Raw genomic sequence first — 27,165 nt, forward strand, 5'->3', positions numbered from 1 at the left:
ATACACATCAGACCTACCAACATCACAAAAAACAATAATGGGGACAAATTGTCAATGAGAAATCCGTCGAGTGCAACAATGTAACAACAACTGTAACTGCAACAACTGTACACAACACACAACGCGTAAGAAACATCTGACCATAAGCCTACACAACCTCAAGTTGACATCTCCCATCATCGGGACGAATTAACAAGAAGGAGCCTAACATTTTACTTTAAATGTTTTAAACTTTTAAATATTTTAACATTGACGGCTTAATTTGAAGGCAACTTTCAGATGGAATGCAAGAGTTGTACGTGCATTCAATGTTACTAGAAAGTGTTGTGCTTTTACACTTCGACATCTGTAACAGCGTCCACACAGCTTACATACTGTGTACATTAAACAACGCCAGTGTTTTCATGTGTTTGTAATGCGTGCCTCTGATGATGGTTTTTCTTGAACCGAAACATGTAAGGCAAGTGAGATAAATAAGTGACCTAGAAACATTGTTGCACTCGACGGATTTCTCATTGACAATTTGTGATTGATAGTGTAACGGACCAAAAATGAAACAATTCAATATAATGGGGACGTTCGCTGACGATACAGCTATACTTGCAAGTCACCAAGAAATTTCATCAGCAGCATCCTACATACAAGAACACCTCAATCAACTTCAACAATGGGTGCACAAATGGAGGGTTAAAGTAAACGAGGCTAAATCAACGCATGTTATATTTCGATTGAAGCATGGGGACAGTCCAACAGTGCGAATCAACAATATTGTAATACCACAAAAGAGCACAGCTATGTACCTAGGGTTACACCTGGATAATAAACTAAACTGGAGAGAGCACATCCAAAAAAACAAAGAAAAACCAGATAGTAATGAAAAACAAAGAATTAAACTGGCTAATCGGCAGGAAGTCAAAACTGACAATGGAAAACAAGATCCTAATTTACAAAACTATCATCAAACAAATATGGACATAAAGCACTGAACTATGGGGATGTGCCAGTAAATCCAACACAGCCATCATACAGAGACAGCAGTCAAAACACTCCCACAAATAGTGAACGCCCCACGGTACATAACCAATTACACACTTCACAATGACCTCCACATCCCTACAATCCAAGAAGTCGTCAAAACAAAAACTGCGAGGCACATACAAAACATAGAAGATCACCCAAATCCACTACTCAGCCAACCAGTACTACAACCAGTCAACAGGAGACTTAAAGAGACAGTGGCCAACAGATAATAACTGAAAACTCTGAAGTAACATCGCTGGACGTTAACCTCAACACACCTCAGCTGTAGCTAGGATACCTAGCACGGATGAACACATTAGCTTATAGAATGCACTGTATTCTGATTGCTGATCATGTATTATTAAAAAAAAAAAAGTGCCCACAGGAGTTAGAAAAACCCTTTGGCAGATTTGCAAGGGTTTTTACTGACCGAATGAATCCGGTCCAACGTGACTAAGTACGTTAGGACACATGACGTTTGTCAACAGGCTAAGCCGGCTCAAAACATGCGGGTTGGCCTCCATAATAGTCATGTTGTCACAAAACCCATGGAGCGAATCTTTATCGATTTCGTTGGTCCCCTTGTCTGGAGTCGTCAGGGCAACTTTGCTATCTTGGTTGTCCTGGACGGCTTTTCCAAATTTGTGGCCATGTACCCCGTGAGGAAGATTACATCTAATGTGGTGGTGGCTTGTTTGGTTGGGATATATTTCCCTTCTTTTGGGATTCCAAACTGTACTGTTTCGGACAATGCCGCGGTTTTTCACTCCCGATTGTTTTACAATATCTGCTTTTCCTGAGGGATAAAACACGTCATGATATCACCTTATTACCCGCAGGCTTCGCAGGTAGAACGCTTTAATCGAAATCTGAAGGCAGCCCTGACTATCTTCCATCACTCCCAACATACCCGCTGGGATGAAAATTTACTTGCTCTCGCCGTGGCGTTTAATACTGCCTGGCACGAGAGTACGGGTGCTACCCCAGCTCTCCTACTCCTGGGACGGGAGTTGAACCATCCCTTGGGGATGAGATGGGAGTTGTCTGAGGTAGATCTACAGCAGTCCCCTCATGACACTAAGGATTTTTGGGGACAGGCTCTGGCAAACTTGAAGCGAGCCCAGGATAGGGTTGCCAGATGTTATAATGCGTTGAGAAGTGAGGCCGTGTTTCGCCCTGGAGACCTAGTCCTAGAAAAACGACACCCCCAGAGCTCTAACATTTTACAACAATCTGCAAAAATAGCTATTAAACGGTCTGGACTGTGTGTCATTGCAGAGTTTCTGACGCCAGTTACGGTTCACTCCGACCAGCTGTAAGAGAACAAATCTGGCAGATGCTAGTAGATGACATCATTGAGATTAGCACCTCCCCGATTCTCAACCCATTAACCGTGGTAAGCAAAGAAGGAGGGAACATATGCATATGTGTTGATGCCCAGAGGGTGAATCAATACACCATCCCAGACCACAACAGAACTCCCTCTATAAATGAACTTTTGCAGAGGTTTCACGGAAATAGGTACTTTACGTCCCTAGATCTGAGCTCTGCCTATCTGCAGATAGAGTTGCACGAGGAGTATCGAAAATACACGGTCTTTATGTCCGAATCGACCCTGTATCAGTACAAAAGGGTTCCATATGGGTTCAGAGACTCATTACTCGCATTCGTACGCGCCATAAAGGTAACAATGGGAATGGATCTGGAGAACGCGGTATCCTATGTGGACGACATCTTAATACATTCCCCTACCATGAAAGATCACCTAAGACATCTTGATACCGTACTCGGCAAACTGACGAAGGCAGGCTTCATGATCAACGCCAAAAAATGTCGCGTCTGCAGAGACGAGGTCAAGTTTTTGGGACACCATATAGATAGGACCGCTGTATACGCTGACCCGGATAGGGTACAAGCAATCCTCCACTATCCAGCACTGAGAAACAGTAAATACCTGAGACAATTTTTTTGGAACCAAGTGTTGAAGCCTAAAGAGTTATTAGTGGCAAAGGTAGACCTGGGAACTCACAGAACACTCAGGAAAGAATTAGGCAACCTGTCAGAACACCAACTTGGTGATCCCGCTTTAAAGAAATTACAGGAAGAACTGGAGAGCGACCCAAAAATATTTGTTGTTTCTGAAGTGGTGTAATTTGACATCTAGCCAAGTCACACGTTGGGTAATACAGCTGCATGAGTACAATTTGAAGACTGTACACATTAAAGGCAGCGATAACTTCTTTGCAGACACGCTGAGCTGCAACCCCATTGGGTTAAGCCAAGAGAGCCGCGACCAAGTGTTGAAGCCTAAAGAGTTATTCGTGGCAAAGGTAGACCTGGGAACTCACAGAACACTCAGGAAAGAATTAGGCAACCTGTCAGAACACCAACTTGGTGATCCCGCTTTAAAGAAATTACAGGAAGAACTGGAGAGTGACCCAAAAATATTTATGGGCAGATACATGATGAGAGACAAGTTCCTGTTTTGCAAAAATGACAGGACCCATCCCTATTGGAGAATTATGCTACCCAGACAGCTAGAAAAATGAGTGATTCGGTATGCACATACTTTATTGGGACATCAAGGTACCGATAAATGTATGTTGAAAATAGCACACACTTTTCACCTAAAGTCATTAGGAAGGTGCCGAAGTTTGTAGCACACTGTGACATTTGTCAACGTGTGAAGCATCCCAATAGGTCCTATGAGACTGAAAGAGTATATCATCTTCCAACAAGGCCAGGAGAGCTATTAATGGTAGACCTCTATGGACCACTCCTTACAGGTCGTGGTGGAGTGAAATACCTGTTGGAATGTCTAGAATTCTTCTCCAAACATGTAACCCTGTACCCACTACAGGCAGCCACTACTAGGAGCTGTTTAAAGAAGCTCAGGGAGCATTATTTCCAAAGAGTTTTCAAACCTGAGACCATCCTGTCTGATCACGGATCACAATTTGCAAGTCCTGCATGGCGAAAAGCACTGACTGATTTGTGCATTCAGTGCAGGTATTCTCCTATTCGACACCCGGAAAGTAATCTGACCGAATGTGTTATGCGCGAGCTTGGAAAATACTTTCGAATCTACTGCCACGAGATGCATAAACAATGGTCAGAACTTGTGCCATATATATAGAAAACTGGTTGAATTCTTCAGTTAGCCAGTCTACATGTTATACTTCTGTAGAACTGATATTGTAGTGTACAGACCTACTGCTATGTAATGACTCTGTAAACTGCAACCATTTCCAAGCAGTAGCACCATAAACACATTCCCATTGCTAGATAAAAGATTCTTAATAATGCAACAAGTTATACTACAACAGTGGAAACATGGTGTTTCTAAGTGGTCCATGCCAAGGAGTTACCCTAAAGACCAATGGGGCCACCCAGTTAGTTCTGTATGGGAGCCTGTGAAGAGAGGAACTGAGCGCAGGAATCTGAAGGATCTCCAATGTTAGAAGTTCTTCCCAGAAAACAGCTGGTAAAGACACAGCAGGTTGGGAAAGGTTTAGCATGTGCTGTGGTGATTTGTGAATTGTGGAGATTGGTACTGGTGCTGTATTTACTTGTACTTACAAGCCATGTGTATAAGTGGTCAACGAATCCAGTATCCAAACCAAACCCTGTCTACAGTCACACTAGTATGTGACAATATAAAACGTGGACAGTGGTGACACCAATTACACTACCACTTTTGGCAAAATTACAAAACCTGTGTCCCAAATACATAAGCCCTCTAGGGCAAGGACATAACAGTGAGTTGGTCTATTCTCTCAAATCACTGAACAATCTGAAAGGTTGGGAGGAAATTTTTCGTGAAGGCATGATGTCCAAATTCTAAGGTCCTAAGAAAGGTAACTGGTAAATAGAGTAGCAGCTCTCCACAGGGCACAAATTGAAGATGCCCTGCTCAAAGGCGGAAGTACAACAAAGGTACAGTCAAAGTATGTAACTGATTGTAACACCTATACATGTGGTAAGGACTGTGCCAATCTCTAGAAAATAAATGGCCAAGAGGTGTTCTTTTGTCTTCTGCAGTACACTATCTCAATGAAACACAAAAAGAATATGAAGCACAATCTCAGTTAGAGGGGAGAGAAGTAGTAATAAAAAGGAGCAGAGGCAGAGAGAATCACAAGAGCGAAAAGAAAGAGAGAGAGAGATGATGATTTCAGTGAGACACTAATTCAGGCTGATCCTGAAGCAGCTTATCCTCTACAGTTACTCTTATATAAAACAATGATACAGTGGGCTGACAGGATGAGGTAACATGAAATCACAAACTCATTCAAATTTTGGCAGCTAAAATGATATCACAAGATGTTGCAGAATGTGCCTCAAAAAGACCATCAAAGGGAGACAAGTTTGTGGGTGCTCTTTGTGGATTTTCTCTACATCTTGCACACTGATACACCTGGTACTTCCCCAGAGATGGCAAAAGGACATTTGCTACATAATATTTTGTTTCTTCACATGGTACAAAATTACAGCCCTACACTTAGAACCCTAGTGTTTGAAGTCAGGCCTGGATTCAAAAGCCTGGCAGTGAATGCATTAAGTAATAAAAATTATGTGTACCATATATCACACCTTTAGGGTGTACTTGATCTTTCCAAGCTATGGCTAATGCAATGATGAAGGAATTCCTTCTATATATAAAGTTCTCATTAATGTACACACAAAAACAAACATACTGAATATAAATTACATAATGTCTGGACATCTTTGCTTAATGGCAAAACTTAAGATTCTAATTGTGATTTTTATCTAAGAGGACAATTTATGAATTAACATGGACTAAAAATCACAATTTGCTTTAACAGCTGATTTGACCACATATGAAATCCAAAACGTAGATTCAGGCTCACCTTAAGTACTCCTAACTGCTCCAAAATCCTGTTATATATAGCTATCATGCTTCTAGAGAATCAACACAGTTTCTACAGAACAGACACAGCAACAACAAAATCAGACACAAATCAAGAAAATCTGCAGTCTCATTTAGTGAAAATACTTACACAATAACAAACCTTTAATCTAAAATTTATAATATCAAATAACGCCCATTTTACACAAAAAAAAAAAAGTGGAGGAAAAAATCCAAAGCATCAATACTGGCAAATACACTTACTGATTATGGCCACATTACTAAATGCATAGATAATAAATGTCAATGTTTGGTTCATTCAGTTTCCCAGTCACACAANCGATTATGGCCACATTACTAAATGCATAGATAATTATCTATTTATTATAATAAATGTCAATGTTTGGTTCATTCAGTTTCCCAGTCACACAAAGTGAAATTACAAATATCATGAAACAGGCCTATTGTATGTTCTTAACCTCAATTACAACAATGTAACGAATGTTGTACACTACAATCTTGAGACTTCATAACAAATCTGTCTAGTTCAAAGTGAAGTGAGGTTCAAGAAACAAAGATCTGAACAGGTCTGCATACAGCGTGTCCCAGGAGAAATGTGCCAAACTTTGGGAGGGTGTTCCTTATGTTAAAGTATGCTGATATAACCCAAAACACCTATGTCCACAGTTGAACGGTTATGGAGATAATGGCCAGAGAAGTGTGAAACTTTGACCGGTGTTACACACTTGTTGATTATAAAATACATATTAAAACTGGAAGGAATATGTGGTTTCTGTAATGTTAATAATGTACGTAACATCAAACTAACTTGTGAGTGACATGAAGCCATTAAATTGAACTACAAAAAACTCGCACGCCATGTCGAAGTTGTCGTTAAGAGTTCCAAGCACTTTACATGACACATGAATGGCAAGCNCGCATTCCTCCTGGGACACCCTGTATATGTATATGGCAACACTGGCTCCAACTTCACCTGGCAAATCCTATCTGAAATTTTCAATGTGTTCATTAAGCCAAACAATTTCAAATTCTAGACACACCTTTGGTATATACAGACACATCGCATGATTAATACTTACTTAAAATGAGATCTAACAGAAATGGTATGAAATTTTGGAAAAGGTGATAAAAAAACTAAAGCTACATCTATGCATTGATTAAAATAGGTACACTGTCAAAACTTGATATGAAATATAAATATCACAGCGAACACATTAGTCATGGCAACATAGGCTACCCTCAATTGACTCTCTGAATGTCATAAATAAGAACAAAGTTCTGTAGTTAAAAAGAAATGTTATAAGAGAGGTTCTTGGTGGCTTACAGGTTAAGCTATCTGGTCACTGTATGAAGTCTTTGTCTCTGAGCAGAAAAAGAGTATCTGAAAAGGAATAAATGTATAAAGATGAAATACAAATAAATGTGAAACACTGCAAATTTTGCAAAGTACTACAGAATGTCATTTGATGTTGCCAGCAACTGACCCAGCACGCTATATTCTCATACAGAATTATATACAGTGGAGCAAAAAGAAATGATGTTAAACAAAAAGATAAAAATTTGAATTAAACTCACAGAATTAGCGTATAGCACACCTAAATATGTGTATACAAGAATTTATTCTGTTTGGTTAGTTTATCACACAGAAAAACATTTTCCATTTTGAATACTAAAGTAGCTCCTCTGTATCCTGTCTAGGTTATGTGTTGAATGACTGAGGAACTGATTTAATACAAAACTATAAGGTTTATTCTGGACTCTATCCATTGTCTGGTATATATAAGACAAAAACCACGTTTCAGAGACTGGATCTCTCTACATCCTCAGGTGGATGGGGCAAGACAGACCTACTCAGTTGGGCTCGTTAGAAAGAGCTAGTCTCAATCACTGATTTTATATTCAAATTATGTCCATCAGAAGATGATGAAGACTTTTCAAAATCATCAGATAACTCAGCCAGGATTTTCTGCAAGCAATCATCATCCAACTATTCCACTACTTACTGCCAAACGTACAGCGCAACTAGCATTCTGAAACAACTGCTACCTAAGTACCTGGAACATTTTACAATCCTAGCCTTACGGAGATAACCATCAATGAAACTAATTTGTGTGCACAACATCAAATTGTAGCAAACTTCGATAAACCAGGTACAAAACAATGACATAACAGTAAACAGTGGCAGGTCGTAACAATTATACTTTAATGATTACCAATACAAATACTATGGCAGTGTCCAGTTTCCAGAAGCTCTTTTGGACAAAAACATCAGTCTGTGTGAACTATTCATTAAAGTCATGGTCTTCAGCAGACTTGACAGGGCACTGCCAGTGAAGCCCTAGAGCAATGAAGGGCATGAAGCCAGGAAACACTCCCTCTAGAACCATATTGTGATGTATTTTGCTTGTCTACAAAATCATTCATGTTGTCAAAATGGTTCTCAAATAATGACAGAGGAGTGAAATGGATTGAATAATAAAAAATCAGGAACTCACTCAAACTCTCACCACCAGGAGTGATAAATACCTGACAAAACACTGCAGTATGTCATAAGGAGAACATCAAGCCAGAAACTCAATTTCTGTAAAATTCCTTGCATCCTGAAGACTGCTACCCACAGCATCACAACCTCATAGTCTACTAAAGGTAATAATAACACTTCCACACTTCTCTTTCACAAAATTTGTGAAATATAATTTATTTTTTTCAGGCAGTGCAAAAACTCCATCTCCACACTCAACAGGGCATTAAAGTAAGGTTTCCATTTTAAAGACTGACATGAAAGTAATAAAATGTGATATGATGAGCTTTTCAAGTTTCCTGATTATTTTATGCTTTCATGCCAATCTCTATTATTCCTCTTCCTTATATACTCCTGACTTCAAAATCTGTTATTGGAAATATCTGATTTTTTTAAATAAAAGACTGCATCCTATCTGCGTCCATCATTTAGTTTTTGGATTTAGCAGCAGTCTGAACAAAAAGTAAAGTGTAAAAAACTATAAATTATGTCAAATCAGAGTAACATCTTTACATGAGTATATATATTAGCAAAATACAGTCAAATACAAACTACATTGTCATAAAAACATTCACCTTGCCACATCAATACTTAAGTCCTCAGAACACCCAATCCACTTACAATTGTTTCTAGAATATATACAGGAAGGTTCTTTGTTGACTGGTTCATGGCTCTGTGCTTCATGGCAACAAGCACTCTGCCAGCAGTGAGGCACATACAAATTTTGCTGCTGAATCAATATGCCTATTGGCTGATAACATTTGTAATGAAGTAGTTATAATTCAGAGATTACAGGAGTGTTGAAACTGCTGTCTTTTTACATGTAAACATTCCTTGTACTGGCACAAGACATTCTGATTTACCTCTGAATCTCTTCTGCAGGAATACTTGCAATTTCCCTACAAACATCTTTCAGTTCTTCTGTTTGGGGGTTACTGTTGTAAACTTTATCCTTCAAACAACCCCAGAAGAAAAATCACAAGGAGTAAGATCAGGTGATTGTGCTGGCCAAATAGGGATTCTGATAATTCCGTTCCTGAAGTCACCAGACAAAGCCTGCAAGACATACATGCAGTGTGGGAAGTAGCTGAGTCTTGCTGAAACCTGCCTCGGAGTCTTTCTTCTTCTCTTAACTCTGGAGAGGACTGCCCAAGGACATGTACATATCTTTTGCAATTAACTGTTCCGTTAAAAAAACAAAGGTATAACAATCCTCCTTGCACTTACAGCACACCAGACACCAACATTCACTGCACGGAGGACCTCATGGGATAGATGTGAATTCTCTGAACTCCAGTAGCAATTATTTTGCATTATTATGTATCCCTGCAAGTGAAACCTCACTTCATCAGAAAAGAATGTCAATTCAGATCAATCTCCCCTTCACCAACAGACTGTAGAAACCAACTGCAAAAATGAACCCTGTTAGCTGGATTGCACGGCTGCAAGGCATGGATTACTGTTGTCTTATAGGGTCTAAGCACCTGAAATCATGTTGCCCTTCTTCCACTAGACTCTGGCACTCCAGTCTCTGAGCTAGATATTTCAGTGATTACTCCTCTCTCAAGGTTAAGTCCATACATAGATGAAATTACTGGGGATCAAGCGTGTGGGTTTCGACGTAACAGATCAACAGATTTTTTGCATTCATCAGATATCATAGAAAAAATGGCAGTACAAGGAGACAGTGCATCAGCTGTTTGCAGACTTCAAGAAAGCCTATGCTTCAGTTAGAAGGAAAATGTTGTACAATATTCTCATAGCGTTTGGGATACCCATGAAACTAGTTAAGCTGAAAAAAATATGTTTAAATGAAATTTATAGTAAAGTTCGTATACATAAACATTTGTCTGACAAATTTCCTATCCAGAATGGTCTAAGACAAAGAGATGCTCTATCGCCACTCCTTTTCAACTTTGCTTTACATTATGCCATTAGGAAGCTCCGGGAAAACCAGGTGAGACTGAAATTAAATGGGACACATCAGCTGTTGGTCTATGCCGATGATATGAATCTACTGGGTGATAATATAGAAACCATAAAAAAACACAAACTTTAATTAAGACATGTAAGAAGGTTGGTCTAGAAGTAAACACAGAGAAAACTAAGTATATGTTACTGTCTCATGACCAAAGTGTAGGGCAAAATCATGACATAACAATAGAAGACAGATGTTTTGAAAATGTGGCACAGTTCAGATATTTGAGATCAACGATAACAGATCAAAACCTGATTCAGTAGGAAATTAAGAGGAGACTGAACTCTGCTAATGCTTGCTACCATTCAGCCCAGAACCTTTTGTCTTCTTGTCTGTTGTACAAAAACATAAAAATTAGAATATACAAAACTATAATTTTGCCGGTGGTTTTGTATGGATGTGAAACTTGATCTCTGACATTAAGGGAGGAACATAGACTGAGGGTGTTTAAGTAGGGTGTGTTGAGGAGAATATTTGGACCTAAGGAGTTGAAGTGACAGGAGAGTGGAGAACACTGCATGATTTGGAGCTTCACAGCTTGTATTCTTCGCCAAATAAAATTAGAATTATGAAGTCAAGGAGGCTGAACTAGGCAGGGCATGTAGCACGAATGTGGAGGAAAGGAATGCATATAGATTATTGGTGGGAAAGCCAGGAGGAAAGAGACCACTGGGAAGGCCAAGGCATAGTCGTGTGGACATTAATAAAATGGATCTTAGAGAGATAGGATGGGATGGTATGGATTGGATCTGGCTCAGGACAGGGACCATTGGAGGGCTCTTGAGAACACGGTAATGAACCTTCGGGTTCCATAAAATACTGGGGAATTCTTTTGTAGCTGCAGATTTGGCTTCTCCTCAAGAAGGGCTCAGCTCAGCTCAGCTCAGCTCAGCAAGTAAGTAAGTATGTTCAAGTCTGACTCCTATGTCATCTAACTTTTCTTCAGTAAGCACTCAGCTTTCATGCTTTTGTTTCTTGTCTACTAAGAGTCCTGTTGATATAAGTTTATTTAGCAAATTGTAAATTGTTTCTCTGTTGGGAATGCTTTCATCACAAAATTTATGTCAAAATTTTCACCAGTACCTCCTAAAAGATCTGTTATTTCACATGTGGGTCACATATACATACTCGTACAGGCTACTCTAAAGTTTACCACACTATGATGAGACACACTGCTGATTAATTGTAACTGAGAACAAACGGCTAATGGAGCTGATAACTGCTGCCTACTGCTGACAAATCAGAAACAAATTCCCATGTACAAACGGCACTGCTAACTGTGAAATATAATGCCATCAAGCAGTCAAACTTCCCTTACTTCCAAACTTTATTGCCCATCAGGCGTACTGATTCACTGGCAAAATTTGTGTACACCTCACAGCCAGTGGTGCACCAGTCAACCGTACTACACCCTGACACCACTTCAACCAACCACTTCAAAAACCTCATTTTTTTACTCCTAACAGCCCCATCATGCTTCCCAACATAAGCCTAAAGGCATAAGAACAGCAGAACTGTACAAAAATTATCTTGGACTAGGACAGTGCACCTGGGGAAAAAATTATAGTAAATTAGAACAAAACCCTGACACTTATATTTATAAAGTGCCTTAGAAAACTGATAAACAACATACCATATAAGACATGCTATTCTACTAGTACACTGTGACATGAGAGCTCAAGATCATTTTCAAGAGACAAATCTCATTACCTACCCAAACCCCATGATCAGTCACGTCACGACAATACATACTCATGTAAAATCAGATGTAACATAATTTATACTTTCATACATGTATATGCATTACATTGTGAATTTTTAACACATCTGTGTGTTACACAAGATGATAACCACACAGTGACAGAAACATATACTGTGGTATGAACCACACGGTCTGAATATAGTGTGTGACTGCTTACCCAGACACTTTGAAAATATCTGATTATAATTAAGCAGTTTTCAGAATTTATACCTGAAGTACAGAGGAGTCACACATCCTCCACTGGCTTGATCTTCACAGCATTTGGTGAATAATGATTCTGCCCGTCATCAGGTGGCATGATGGAGTTCAGAGGGTCATCATCTTTAGCTGCATAAATGAGTAGGAATTTTACTGATGGAAGTTCACATAATATTGTTCTCATAAACAAAGTTAATCATAAACTATCACAACAATGCTAGATAAACTGCACATGTTACTCAGTATTCACAGCTGAAAAAGAAGGGGACCCATTTGCAAATGAAAATGAAGCATATAAAGTGTGAAATAAGTATGATCATTCTATTCTTAATATGTATAAGAGAAAACTGAGTGGGCACAAAAACTGACCAGTAATTCCATATAAGAACTGTGGTGGCAAGCATCACATTATTAATATTTAATGAATTCCAGTTCAAAGGCCACAAATATTTTTGTCTTTGTTGGGAAACAACNAATGTCCAGTTCAAAGGCCACAAATATTTTTGTCTTTGTTGGGAAACAACTGCTGTGTTAAAATCCACACTCAAATTTTCCTTGAAGCAAGTATGGCTGCCATATAGAGTACACAAACTCAAAATCAACATAAGTGTGTCTGGACAGAATTAGCCAAAGATAATATTCACATGCAAAGAGAGATTGCAGAATGTGATATGATAGAAATTAAACCTAAGAAACAAGTTATTTGCACCAAGTCCTACACTACAAGTCAATTCTAAAAGGTTCTGATGACGTGTATTATGCCTGGAATTACTGAGTTTCTGGACCTTGTCCATCATCTAGTATAGGCATGGCAACTGTGACCATTAAGGTCATATGTTGCAGGTAGTAATGACGCCATCCTCAATGAGGTTGGCCGAGCTACAGCTGTGTCTCTGGTGGGGTCATATCACGAACCAGAGAATGTGCTGGAACACAGCTTTGGGTTCCACCAGGCAACATTTAGTCTCGGGGTCTGGATCAGTATGACCAACCGGAGCCGGAGACTAAGCTCCCATAAAGGGCAATGGCATATTTCATGACCAGAGCCTCCCACACAGCAGCATCATGACTCTCGGGTACTACTAAGTTTTTCCCGGGACGAATGTGGGAGAGCACTCATATGGGGGCAGCTCCAGCTACTTCAGCTGTCTCCCTAGAGTACCGATAAGGTAAAAACACTCTAAAATGGTTTAACCAACCCACATGGAGGGGTGGGAATGTGGGGTGATCCACCACCCTCAGGGGCGATTCTTTCATGCAGTTTACTCTGGTCACAACTGCATGTCTAACTAACATCACACAAGCACTAATCACCTGGGCCATCCCCCTCCGCCTGAATGTGCATTTTAGGTCCTGGAGGATCACAAAGGTTTATTCACAACAGGGCCAAACCACCCAAGCCAAGGTGTGAGGCATCATGCCAAGGGCTGCTTGACACTGGGGTGGAACTTAGCCAGTGTCATGAACGATCCCCTCAGGGCACCAGGCAGCACACCGTTGCATTTATGCCTTCCACCCGTATGGGGTGCTGAGGGTAGTGACCTCTTAAATCCCCATTACTCGTGGGACCAATATGGAAACCATAAAGAATATAAAAAACGGTTCTCAGGACCTAAAAGTAAAGAGGAATTCCCCTTCAAGAAGATCCCTATGAGAAATACTTCAGCAGGGGCTGGAAGCTCCATTACACTGCTAGGGGGGCCAGATGCAATCAGTGAACTTGCTGCTGAGATTTCAGCCAAAGGCAGGGATGAACCATTGGTGAGATATCTGCCTAAGTTTGGACCAGGAACCCTTTGCTTGGGAGTCAGTAATACTGATACACCACTGCAGGGGGCTAATACTTCTAACTCACCTACAGAAGGAGAAGGTCTGGGACACCTAGTCTCTGGAGTGGGTGGACTCTGTCTGGTGAAGAAGGCATTGTATGGATGCGCTAGACAGAAATTGAAAAAGGCAAAAGCAAGGGCAAATGAAGCAGGAACTGGGGGCATTCGGCAACCAGGCAATGCTAATGCGCCCAAGCAGAGAGTAACCTTGACCAAAACCCTTAAGAGGCCTAGGTCGGAGGGTAGTACTCCTATGAAAATGGTCAGACCTCCAAAAAGACCCAGAGACTACAGAGGATGAGGGACATAAAAGGATGTGCTGAGCAACATAAAGATAGCTATCTTCAAGGAAGTGTATCCTGAAGATAAGTTAACAGAAGACAACCTCAACAATATCCTCAAGAAACTGGGAAGAGAGTTGCGTGGACTCCATTAGGAGAACTACCACACCTAAAGTCTTACAGACAGGTGCATTCATGTATATATATATATATGCACTGACCAACAGTCTGGTCAGTGGCTTGTCAGAGCCACTGACAATCCAAGGCTAGGATTAGGGGCCAGGATGAAGGCTACTGATGCCAGGAACCTCCCTGATCCTCTTAAAGTAGCTCTCAGGGTGAGGGATAAAGTTGCCTCAACCCACGATGAGCTACTAAGATGGATCAGAAATCTGAACCCAGGACTACACACTGAGTACTGGAGAATATCTGATAAGCAGTTAGAACCAAAAGATCACAGGCTTATCCAGCAAATAGACCAGGACTCCTTTTGGCCATCACAAGGACCGGATACAAGATCTTTAAAGGACTTTCAAAAAGGAATAGTTAGGGTCCTGAAAGATCCTGAGGCACAACATCGAGAAGGAGAACTTGTGCCAAATACAGCACTCTTGTAATCACTCTCTGAGGGGAAGGGAGATGGTGCACCCAATCCCTCAGATGACTGGGGAGGGGCAACAGATGCAAAAAGGGAAATTACTCCAAGTATCAAGTCTATCTCAGCAGATCAGTGGACCATGCCAAAGGGAACCTGGTCTGATTATATGGAAAAGGCAGAGAAGGAGGAGATGAAGACAGACCCCCCCCACTAGTCAATAAAGAATGAAGTAAAGATAAGACACACAGATTTTAAACATACACACATATAACATTTGCACATAACATTAAATTTGTTCTAATAAACCTATGACACAGCAGAGAACCTACAGCAACTTTATGACAGAAGGTAGCTGAAGAAAAGGCAGATATAGAACATATTCAAGAACCCTGGATATACAGGGGCCAAAGAAGAGGTTTAACTAATTCTGGGGGAACAATAAATTCTGCTGCATCTGGTAATAATCCAAGGTCCTGTATCTATGTCAGGCACCATAGTATTGCCTTACCTTTAATTTAGTTCTGTTCTAGGGATGCAACATGGGTGAGGATAGCATACACATGTGGCAGAGGTTGTGAGGAGCTGGTTGCTGCTACAGCTTACCTCCCATAAGATTCAGATGAACCACCACTAACCAAAGAAGTGAGACATCACTGACTACTGCTACAGCAAGAAAAAGCAGCTCCTCATCACTGGGTGTGATGACAACACACACCACACACTATGGAGGAGCACCAGCACCAATCCTAGAGGAGAAAGACTTCTGGAATTTCTGGTGAGTTCGAACCTGAATATTCTTAATCATGGTAATGAGCCTACCTTAGTGGTCTGCAATAGGAAGGAGGTTATTGACTTGACATTAGGGACAAATAAAATAGCAAACCTGGTAAATAATTCACATCTATGAACGGTCTTTGTCAAGCCTCAGATACGTATGCTTTCAAACAGGTAACATAACAATAAAGTTACCTTCAGGGACCCCAGAAGAACCAATTGCGAGTCATATGAAAACAATCTAAAGGTGAATCTGGAGAATATTCCGCAAAGAATACACATGGTAGGGGACACACATCGCTTTGGTGTCCAGCTGCAACAGGCCATCATCTTGTCCTATTGTCATAATTGCCCAGCCCAGACCACTCGCTCACCAAGTTTAGCACCTTGGTGGAATAAAAAGCTAAGTGGGCTAACAGCCAAAACAAGAAGGCTATTTAATATAATGAAAAGAACAGGGCTGTGGGACACCTACAAGGAAACCCTTACCTGTTATAATAAAGAAATGAGAAAAGTCAAATGATCCTCATGGAGGAGGTACTGCCAGGATATCTATGATGTACCAGACAGTTCCAAACTTATGAAGATCATGGCAAAACAAGCAACCAATAAGGTTAGCACTATTAACCTACCTAATGGTCAGTTTAATCAGAGGCAAACATACACTGAAAGAGTTGTTCAGAGTTAATTTTCTTGATTCAAAGCTGAATGATGATTCATATGATGCTGGACAGGGCGAGATGAACTTGGGCATATGTGGACGCATAATGAACAGGGGAGACTGGAACCTGGCTAAACATGTGGGCAATCAGCCAAAAATTAGATGGGCACTAGATACATTGAAACCATTTAAGTCTACAGGAACAGATGGAATTGTACTGGAATTCTTGCAGCAAGGGATGGAGCTTTTAGTCCCACACCTATGCCACATATTTAGAGCTTGCATGGTGCATGGATTTACTCCCTTGGCCTGGGGGGCAAGTTAAACTGGTTTTTCTTCCAAAGCCAAGGAAACTTGTTTACACCAAGGACCAAGGATTATTGTCCTATCAGTCTGTCATCTTGCCTTTTGAAAACAATAGAGAAATCCAGGCATATTAGAGACAGTGTATTAACAATTCATCTTCTTCACCAAAACAAACATGCTTACCAAAAAGGTAAATCTACTGAAACTGCACTTTATAATGTGGTAACAAACAGAGCAAATGGTATTAAACACAAGGATATTGCCCTTGGAGCATTCCTTGACATAGCTGGAGCTTTGATAGAACCTCATTTGACACAATAAAACAGGCTGCTGAAGGGCATGATATTGAGCCTGCAATATGAAAATAGATCTGTGCTGTGCTGGAAAGCAGGAACACAATTGCTACATTGTCGGGAGAGACCTTGGTAGCATCTGTGGCCGGGGGGAAGAGGTCCACAGGGAGGTGTGCTTTCGCCTCTGCTGTGGGCCTGGTCACAGACAATCTACTTTGGAAGCTGAATGACAATGGGTATCACACAGCAGGATATGCTGATGATATAGCAATCTTAATCAATGGGTAATTCCCTCAGACTTCGTCAGAGGTCTTACAGGTCAGAGCCCTGTGCACAGTGCAACAGTGGTGTGAAATAATGAAGTTGTCTGTCAAGCCAAATAAGACTGTAGTTATACCCTTTACTAGGATGAGGAACATAAAAGGGCTCAAGAAGCCAACCCTTTTCAGTAAAAGAATCCAGCCATCCAGTGATGTCAAGTACCTTGGAATAACATTAGACACGGGACTGACATGGGAAATGCAGGTGGATAAGGTTATCAACAAGGCCTATAAAGCCTTCTGAACATGCAAAGGCACATTTGGGAAAACTTGGGGACTGAAAGCAAAGGTGATATATTGGATATACACTGCAGTGATAAGACCTATGGTTACCTGTGCTGCCACTATATGGTGGCCTAGGGTTAAACAAGTCAGGCCGAACTTAGCAAATTGCAAAGGATGGCCAGCTTGCAAGTAACAGGAGCAATAAGAACAGCTCCAACAGCTGCAATGGAAGTCCTCCTTGGACTCCCCCACTACATCTGCAGATGGAAGCGGAGGCCCAGGTAGGAAATTACATGTTATGCTGCAACAATCAATGGAGAACCAAATCTGAAGGTTCTGAATATGTATGCATGACTCAGGGAGACCACCTCTGTGGTCTAGTGGTCCGAGTTTCTGCCTACAGATGCAGAGGTCCCAGGTTTTCAATTCCTGGCGCTGCCAGATTTTCTGATAAGCAGTAGGTCTGGAACAGGGTCCACTCAGCCTTGTGAGGATAACTGAGGAGCTATTTCAAGGAAATAATGGCTCCAGTCTAAAAAACCGAGATTAACGGCCATGGGGATCAACTGCGCTGACCACGTGACATCCTCTAACCACAAATATTAGCACTAACTTCGCCGACAAGCGGCAGTCCCTAGGTATGTACAGTTCGCTTGTTGACTACAGGCCACAGAGTTTTCTTTTATACATCACTCAGGACATGGAAAAAGAAACCATCCCACAGATAGGGTCAGATAAAATGATACCAAGACATGCCTATGATAAACCCTTCACGATCATATCCCTAAGAGAAGCAATTGGAAAAAGGGGTTTCAACCTGACAGAAAGGGAGGGCTAATCTGGTATACAGATGTTTCAGAAAAAAGTCGCTGGACCCAGGCAGTATTGCCATGGATCAAGGTGGAAACTTAGCTTTAGCCTCGAGCAGTACACAACGGTATTCCAAGCAAATGTGTATGCCATTAAGGCATGCACAGTTGAGAATCTAAGTAGAACTGCACACATGCAGACACACATGAACATGCAAACACACATCGAGTATTTTCAAAGAACACAACTTTATGGAAACTGGGTCTGTATCCATTCTCAGGTGAAAGGGTGGGGATGCAACTAATCAGTTGGGTCCAGGGACCAGTGATGAGCACTACCTAATAGGCCCTTATGATTAGGTGCTGCATCACCCTTTCACCTGAGGATGGCAATAATGTGCTCTTTTAAACTCTTAAACCACAGACAAAGTCCAGAAACTCAGTAATCTTCAGTCCAGTAATATAGCTGAAAATCAAATTTTACTTTATAACTTACGGTATGCAATGATGTGACCTTGGGTGTAGTTTACACGGCAAGTATTGTACAGGGGGCATCGATACCAGAAGCAGCAAATGACAATGGTTACCGTGAGCACCAGGCAGGAACAGATGACAGTCAGCCCCACTGCCATTACTTGTCTGCAACATTACACCAACTGCAGGACATGCATAAAATGTTTGCTACACGGTGATCCCATTCTTTGGATCAAGTCCAGTGAAGTATCCGTATTACTGGGTTTGGGAAGTGAAAGATGGCCTCTTCTGCTCATTCACAAGCATAGGTTCCTAAATCCTTGACAAGAAAAACCTGCTGGGCTCTCTACTGGCTATCGTAAATTAGACCTTTCAGTCCTGATTCATCAGCTAATAGCAAGTTTGCCATCCAAAGTTGCTAACCAAACATAGAAAAGGAATTCATAAAACAGGAAACAGGCTACTTATTCACTCATGGAGCTGAGCCATTCTCGAGAAGCCGCCAATTTTGCACCTACTCAAGAATTTCCCAGCATTTTATGGTACCAGAAAGTTCATAACCTGTTGTCACAAGAGCCATCCACTGGTCCTTATCCTGAAACAGATCAATCCAATCCATCCCACCTATCCTGTCTCTCTAAGATCCATTTTAATACTGTCCACCCATCTATGCCTTGGTTTCCCAGTGGTCTCTTTCCATCTGGCTTTCCCACAAACATCCTATATACATTTCTCTTCTTCCCATTCATGCTACATGCCCTGCCCACCTCAACCTCCTTCACTTGAGCATTCTAATTATACTTGGAGAAGAGTACAGGTTATGAAGCTCCTCATTATGCAGTTTTCTCCAACCTCCTGTCACTTCATCTCTCTTCAGTCCAAATATTCTCCTCAACACCCTGTTCTCAAACACCCACAGTTTATGTTCCTCCCTAAATGACAAGAGACCAAGTTTCACACCAATACAGAACCACAGGCAAAATTGTAGTTTTGACTTCTAATTTTTATGTTTTTGGACAGCAAACAAGAAGACCAAATGTTCTGGGCTGAACAGTAGCAAGCATTACCCGAGTTCAATCTCCTATTAATTTCTTCCTGAATCAGGTTTTGATTTGTTATCACTGTTCCCAAATATCTGAACTATGACACATTTTAAAAACATCTGTTACCTATCTTTATGTCATGATTTTGCCCTGCATTTTGGTGATGAGATAGCAACATATACTTAGTTTTCTCTGTTTACTTCTAGAACAACCTCCCTACTGGAAACAAAGTTTGTGTGTTTTTCTTTATGGCATCTATATTATCAACCAGTGGATTCACATCACTGGCATAGACCAACAGCTCATGTGTCTCACTTCATTTCAGTCCCACCTGGTTTTCCTGGGCCTTCCTAATGGCATATTCTAAAGCAAAGTTGAAAAGTAGTGGTGATAAAACATATCCTTCTTTTAGACCATTCTGGATAGGAAAATTATCACTCAAATGTTTACCTATACAGACTTTACATTTTGTTTAAACGCATTTTAAACAGCTTACCTAGTTTCATGGGTACCCCAAACTCTATCAAAATACTGTACAATACTTCCATCCTAAATGAATCATATAGGCTTTCTTACAACTTGGAATCATATTTGTTACTTGGCAATCAGGAAACCAGCAGTAATACAGTATATGGTGTGTGTTGATGTGTTGCTCACCTGTCATCTATTTCATATATGGGCCTGTGTGGATGGCAGCATGACGAAATATTTTCTAAATCCATGCAACACTCTGGAGGGCAAGTCAGTCCATTTTGCAGACATTCTTTACTTTCTGTGTAAAGACAAACATCATCATTACTTCTCTTATTTAACATTGGAATTAATTACAAACCCAGTGTTCACATTCAACTTCTCACATTCTCTGTCAATGATTGTGATGCAAAGTCAGGGTCCACCATAGTTAACCCTTCTGAGTCTACTGGGACATGCACATCATACAGGTATTTCTGCTATGTCTCTCGATGCCCATATATTACAGAGTGCATGCACTCAACCCACTTCTGTCCTTTTTATTTAGTGCCAAAACAAATGTGTTAATACACTTACACAACTTCAGAGATAAATTTCTGGATCATCTTAGGGCACAATAGTCGCACCATTTTTAAAATCATACTTGAAAAGGCTAAAATTCAAGTGGAAGGTCTACCTGGTGGATTTAATTCACAGTGGAAAAGATTTATACTGTTGTCTTCTAGGTCATAACACTATATGTGGGTACACACATTTTAAAGGAACATATTCAAACCATCTTACTGGCAGAACTACCTACGAGATTACCTGAGAGTAATGAACCAGAAGACTGGAGGCAGGATAGCTCAGTCAGTAACAGTGATGGACTACAGGCTGGACAGTCAGGGTTTGATTCAGGCAATTTTTTCCCCTTCTCTACAGCATTCAGACTGGCTCTGGGGCCAAACCAGCCTCCTATCCAATGGGTACCAGGGGCTATTTCCCTGGGGGCAAAGTGGCTGGGGAGTGAAGCTAAGCACTCATGTCTATCCAGTGTGAAGGTCTTCATGGCATAATGCTTAATTGATTAAGCACAGGGACACTTCACCTGCCACATACACATGCAATTTCATAAACATCTTACAAACTTACCCTACTTTACCTTAATATCCCAACTGACAACACTGTTATAAAACCTAAAATTCCAAACAGTTATAATTTCTTTCTGAATTTAAAATTATTTATGTGTTCTGCTTTTTGTGATGATTCCATATAATTATCTCCTCCCGCATCCATTCCAATTTATTATTCACTTGTCATATATCATTTGATGCTCTACTGCTTGAGGTACTGACAGTGTTGTTAAATAAATCATGACACAGTGCAGAGGTTATTGATCTGTCATGTGTTATGAGAAACTTCATAGTTATATCTACCTAGATCCTAAAATGTTTGGCTATGTCCAAAAATACGAAATACTGCTACATTATTGCTGGAATACCAACTGGAACATGGCACAAGGATGGCTTTTGGCTGATGATTAATAAAAACAACCAACAGCAAAGCAAAAAAAATAAAGTCCATATTTCATCATGGTTAGCAATGTGAATGGTTTCCATCTCCAGTTTTTATTTTAGTGATTTTCTTGGCTTCCCAAATGCTTAGTTATTTGCACTTATGGCACCTTAACACAACTACTGGGCTACGCAGAGCACACGTATAAGTACAGGTTGTACGTAAAAAGTTCAGATATATTACACTCTGTGCCTGAAATTTGTTGTCTGAAGTGCAGCAATCATCATAACACTACATGCAACAAACTGCAATGACCCTGTTAACAAGACACAGCTAAACAGAATTCAAAATATATTCTAAAAGGTTCTGCGGTGTATAACACTCAGAATTAGTGTTTTTGGGCTCTGTCCATCGTCTGGCATTCTAAAAACTAGAGAACGCAATGTTTCGGGAAATCGATGTTTCCTCAGGTTAGCTCTTTATAAGGGACCCAATAGAGTAGGTGTCTCCCACTCATCTGCGGGCGAAAGCAGATTCAGTTTCCGAAACATGTTCTCTAGTTTTACGAATACCAGACGTAGGATAAGTCCAAAAATCCAGTAATTCTGAAATTTCCAAATGACTAATTTCACATAGAATTTGATTAGTTCTAGTAATTACACTATAAACCTACCGGACTTCTGTATAAGAACTGCGAAATATAATGTGCACAATATCACATACAGACTTAATTCCATTTCTGTCTACTATATGCCTACATAAACCACCACCACGATTTTCATTCAATCAATGTTGTAGCATGCATGAGACGCATCAGACGGCCACCAGAGCGCGCACATGTCAGGCAGACGTTGTTCATTTTGTGGAATCAACATACCAGGGATGCATTTGATGGTCTGTTAGAAACCAGAAAATGCGTTAATAATAATAACCCAGTCAGGCTAGCGCATATTTGAGTACCGGGCCGCAGCCCCGCCACTGGAAGGTACTGATGTGAAAAGTTCATTAATTTGAATAATTTCTCACTTCTGAGGTAGAAGCGTCAGCTTCGTCAAGTACGTGCTGATCGTAAGTTGTTATTCAATTCTGTATTTAAAAGTGTAAACTTCCTCACACTTTTAAATGGTGGCGAAACTTGCTGAACCTCGAAACCTCGTATGATAATTTTTAGAGGGTTTGGAGCCGCATGCAAGCATAGACTGGGTAATCATATTGTTTCCAGAACATGAAAGGCAATGTTATTTTCACTTTACCTGAGTCAAATCTCTTTATGGACGAGTATTACTCTCAAATTAAAACCAAGCTTCGGATACATTCACATCACAAATTGTCGTTAATGAGAAATTAGTAATGGGAATATAATTTGTATAAAAATAGTAATCATTATCATCACCATCATTGGCGAAACAGCCCATTTTGAGCCATAGCTTTCCTCAGAAGATTTTGCCAGATTTGTCATCCGGTTTTCACTTCTTTGGATTTCGCAACTTCCCCCCCCCCCAAAAAAAAGAAAGANAAAGAGCAAGGACGTCATGCATTTATGTCCCCCCAGTGACAGGGTGGCCCAGTTATACTCCCAGGCACGGAATTCCCTTTTCTTCGCCGTCTAAGTCTCTCATTGCTGCGATGGAGATTTTCTAACCACAGAGACAATTCCGAATTACCCAGACTTCAAATTCACTGACATCACCCGTTTGTCGTTAACCTTTCAGATACTGAATCTCTTTAAATAACGTATCCAAATTCAGTTCATAGCTCACAGGCAGCACGTTATGTCTCTGCTGTAAAGATCAACTGATGTTCGGCGGAACGCAGGGTTCCGTGAAGTGAAAACAAGCGTTCCGCAAGAAAATTCCACTATAATTTAAAAAATAATTAACTGGAAATATGTGGCATAGTAGTTTTTAAGCTTTTTCTGAGATCTCTGCATTGTTCGTAGACCCTTAACGTCCTGAATTTATAATACCGTATTTACGCATGTATAGGCCGCACATTTTTTGCCAAAAATTCAAGAGGAAAACTGGGGTGCGGCTTATATTCGAAATATTCGAAATCACACTTCATTTAAAAAAAATATATTCATAATTAGTAATACAGGGTGTAATACTCCTGAAATAATATTCCAAGAAAATTATTTTTTCTATAATTTCTGTCTGAAAATTGTGCTGCGGCCTATACACGCACGCGGCCTATACATGCGTAAATACGGCAGTTCCATTTCTGCAGCACGGCATAAGCTTTGGGAATCTTAAAACCGTCAATGATCACATCAGTCTTGAATGGCTTTACCAGAATGGCGAAGCAGAGTTTCAACTTATACAGATCATCAACAGTGATTTCAAGTTCAAACCTTCATAACTTATATCTATAATCTCCAAATTTTCGAAATTGCAATTCAATTTTAAGGAATGAGCTTGGTCTACTCATGAGATGAAAATGACTGAAGTTTCTTTTCATTACGTCATTTTGCAGAGGGTTTTATTTTTTAAAACTGAACGTCCTCTGAGGAAGGTCAGAAATAATTTCATTCTATCCATGAAGATCCTAGTTCAGAGTTTGTACATACATGTACCATGTATGCAGTTACTACAATAGTGTTTATAATATTGTGACGTATTGCGCTATGCAGGACACCCCCTCCCCCGCCAGCGGTGACGTAACATCTCCGGAACGTTGCCGCTACTACGGTAACGGGCCAATCAACACCCCGCCCCCTACCGCGGTGACGTTACCAAGGGATGCCACGGTTGCTACAGAGCAGTAAACAACTCTCGACAGTGTTGCTAGGCAACCTGTAAACACGGCGTCAGGCAACAGCGGTACCTATCACGTAATGCTTTAAATATGTGGCTGCTAGGCATTTGTGGGGAATGGCTGAATGAATATGAAGTTCTGCAACACCTATATTTCTGCCTAACACTGCAGGTGCTCCACCTGCTAGCCAACTTATAAGTTTATTTAGCGGTACACAGGCATTTGTCAATGCCGTGTCATCAGCATCCCTGGTTATTTCTTTCAATTCCTCTAAGCCCCGCCTTTCTTATTTCACAATGACACGTGTTGAAAGATGAGGTTCAAACATGTTATTTTTCTATTAACTTTAGCATCTGTGGAGTCATCAAGTATCGCATTAAATGTTACACACTTTCTGAAATCTCTCTGTAATTTTCTCAAAAAATCATCACTGACTTGAAACATTCACACCCCCTGTAGTGTGATACTGGAATCTGTGTTATTAGTCTGCAAAGTTTTGTTATTCAGATATAAAGCTGAAATTGCTTCATAAGAATATTTCGTAACAAACTCTCCGTCAGTTATGTGGATATGTAGCATCAGCAATGTCCTCTAAAATAGAAAGAAGTTCCTAGAAAAAGCAAACGCCTACTTTCCTCTCACTACGTATACGTATTAAATATTCCTTACGACACGGACTGCATACAAATCACGGCGTGTATTCATTGTCACTAGAAAATATTTACTTAGCCGTTGCCTAACAACAGCTATCTTATGGCTCCACTAATCCGGTTTTCAGGCGTTAGAGGGAACATACAGAGACACAGGCAGCAAGATGATCTCATAAGCCCTTTTTTTATTTTTAGCCTACTTTCCTTAGTTTGAAGAAAAATAGGAGGATTATGAGACAACATTTCTGTTTGTGTGCCTGTGTCCAGCGGCCCTATGCGCTTGTAACTGTTGTTCAATTGAGATATGACACTATGAAGGGGACGCTCATCGTTTGTTGCTGTTCAAAGGAAATACCTGAGCAAATGCATGGGCAAATTTTAAAGAGTGAAGCAAGAATGTCTGCCTGAAACTTATTTTTAGTAACTTTTACAATTACATGCATTTAGAAGGCAAAAATAAATTACTGGTTTAGGCAATTTAGCATGTATTGCAAAGCGTATAATATCTGTCAAGTATTTGAAATCAAAAAGCAACATTATTTGAAATAATGGAGACATAAATTATTTCACAGGTATTAAAATACAACACCCGCAACTTTTAAATATTTGTAGGATTTTCAGCTCTCATAGCGGCGGTTATGAAGAGTCCTGTCTTCTGGAATATAACGCCGCGTAGTCCTTTGAAAGTCATCAGACGTTTCGGAGGAACATATCTCCATCTTCGAAGGCAAGCAAGAAACCAGCGTGAAGGAGGCGACATTTTCCTCTGAAACGTCGGTTGACATTCAACGGAATACATGGCGTTATACCCCAGAAGATGGAACTCTTTTTAAATACTTGTAGTTAGAAATGGCCAGAATCCACGTAGATATAAATTTCAGCACTGGCACTGAGATACAATTATTTCATCTTCCACCATGTCAAATTTACTAAGGGAGCAAGGATGACACCTGGAGTCTGCTCCTAAAAGTTCCTTTACCTTCCTTGAACAGTTCTAACAGTGTAAGATTTGAGGCTTTCACAGCGGTGACTATGAAGAAAGCAGTCTTCTGGGATTTGGCACCGTGTATATGTGGTGTTAACCGACGTTTCGGAGGAACGTATCGCCTTCATCTTCAGGGTAGAAGAAAAACTATAAGAAATCTGCAAGCGAAGGGACCGTGAGAACCGGTAAAAGCAGACTGATACGTTCCTCCGAAACGTCGGTTAACAACACGTATACACGATGACAAATCCCAGAAGACTGCTTTCTTCAGTTCTATCAGTCTTTATACTGTGGCATATAGATCTGTTGCTGGGCAGAGACTGAAAAACAAACAACGAGACAACGGCTGTTGCTAGGCAGTGGCCCGCGCGCAACAATTGAACTACTGTAGGAAGCTGTGTTTTCTGAGTGGCCCGATCCGAGGCTATATAACACAACCGAGTTAGTTAACTTCAGTTACTGCAGGATTACCCTGTGTGGAGGCGGGGTCGAATACCTCCACCGTGACCCTGCGAGTCGTATGAGGCGACGAAAAGGGAAGTCTCAATTCTGAGACAGTAAAATATTGTCGCGAGTCCCAAGGGACTCGGAACCGAGTAAGACTGCGCTGGCAAGGACCAGCAGCATGTACAAAAGATAGACCCGTCCTCTCGTCAGAGAAGGCGCCCCACAGAAACAAGACCGTAACTGTCAAACGGTAATAATTAATATCTGGTCATGAGCCCCAAATGGGGCTCGACACCAAGGCTTACTGACTGACTGACCGTCAGTCGCAATGTGACTTTGACTTTGACTTTGACTTCAGTTACTGCGAGTCGTAGGAGGCGT

The 27,165-nt window shown here is 40.6% G+C and overlaps 2 protein-coding genes across 2 annotated transcripts; one reads left to right on the top strand and one right to left on the bottom strand.

The window, feature by feature from the left end:
* The first annotated feature begins 1,835 nt into the window (after positions 1-1,835).
* On the top strand, positions 1,836-2,339 carry LOC111868341. Its single transcript, XM_023858902.1, has one exon. The coding sequence runs from the start codon at positions 1,836-1,838 to the stop codon at positions 2,337-2,339; it is 504 nt and encodes a 167-aa protein (XP_023714670.1).
* A 4,494-nt stretch (positions 2,340-6,833) lies between these two features.
* LOC111868342 lies at positions 6,834-22,752 on the bottom strand. Its single transcript, XM_023858903.2, has 5 exons — positions 22,622-22,752; positions 20,641-20,755; positions 18,963-19,105; positions 12,383-12,499; positions 6,834-7,292 (listed from the first exon to the last, which is right to left on the bottom strand). Exons 1-4 carry the CDS (start codon positions 22,683-22,685, stop codon positions 12,399-12,401), a joined length of 423 nt encoding a protein of 140 aa, XP_023714671.1. The 5' UTR covers positions 22,686-22,752; the 3' UTR covers positions 6,834-7,292; positions 12,383-12,398.
* Positions 22,753-27,165: the final 4,413 nt, after the last annotated feature.

The sequence above is a fragment of the Cryptotermes secundus genome, unplaced genomic scaffold, assembly GCF_002891405.2.
Source record: "Cryptotermes secundus unplaced genomic scaffold, Csec_1.0 scaffold1796, whole genome shotgun sequence".
Taxonomy (NCBI): Eukaryota; Metazoa; Arthropoda; class Insecta; order Blattodea; family Kalotermitidae; genus Cryptotermes; species Cryptotermes secundus.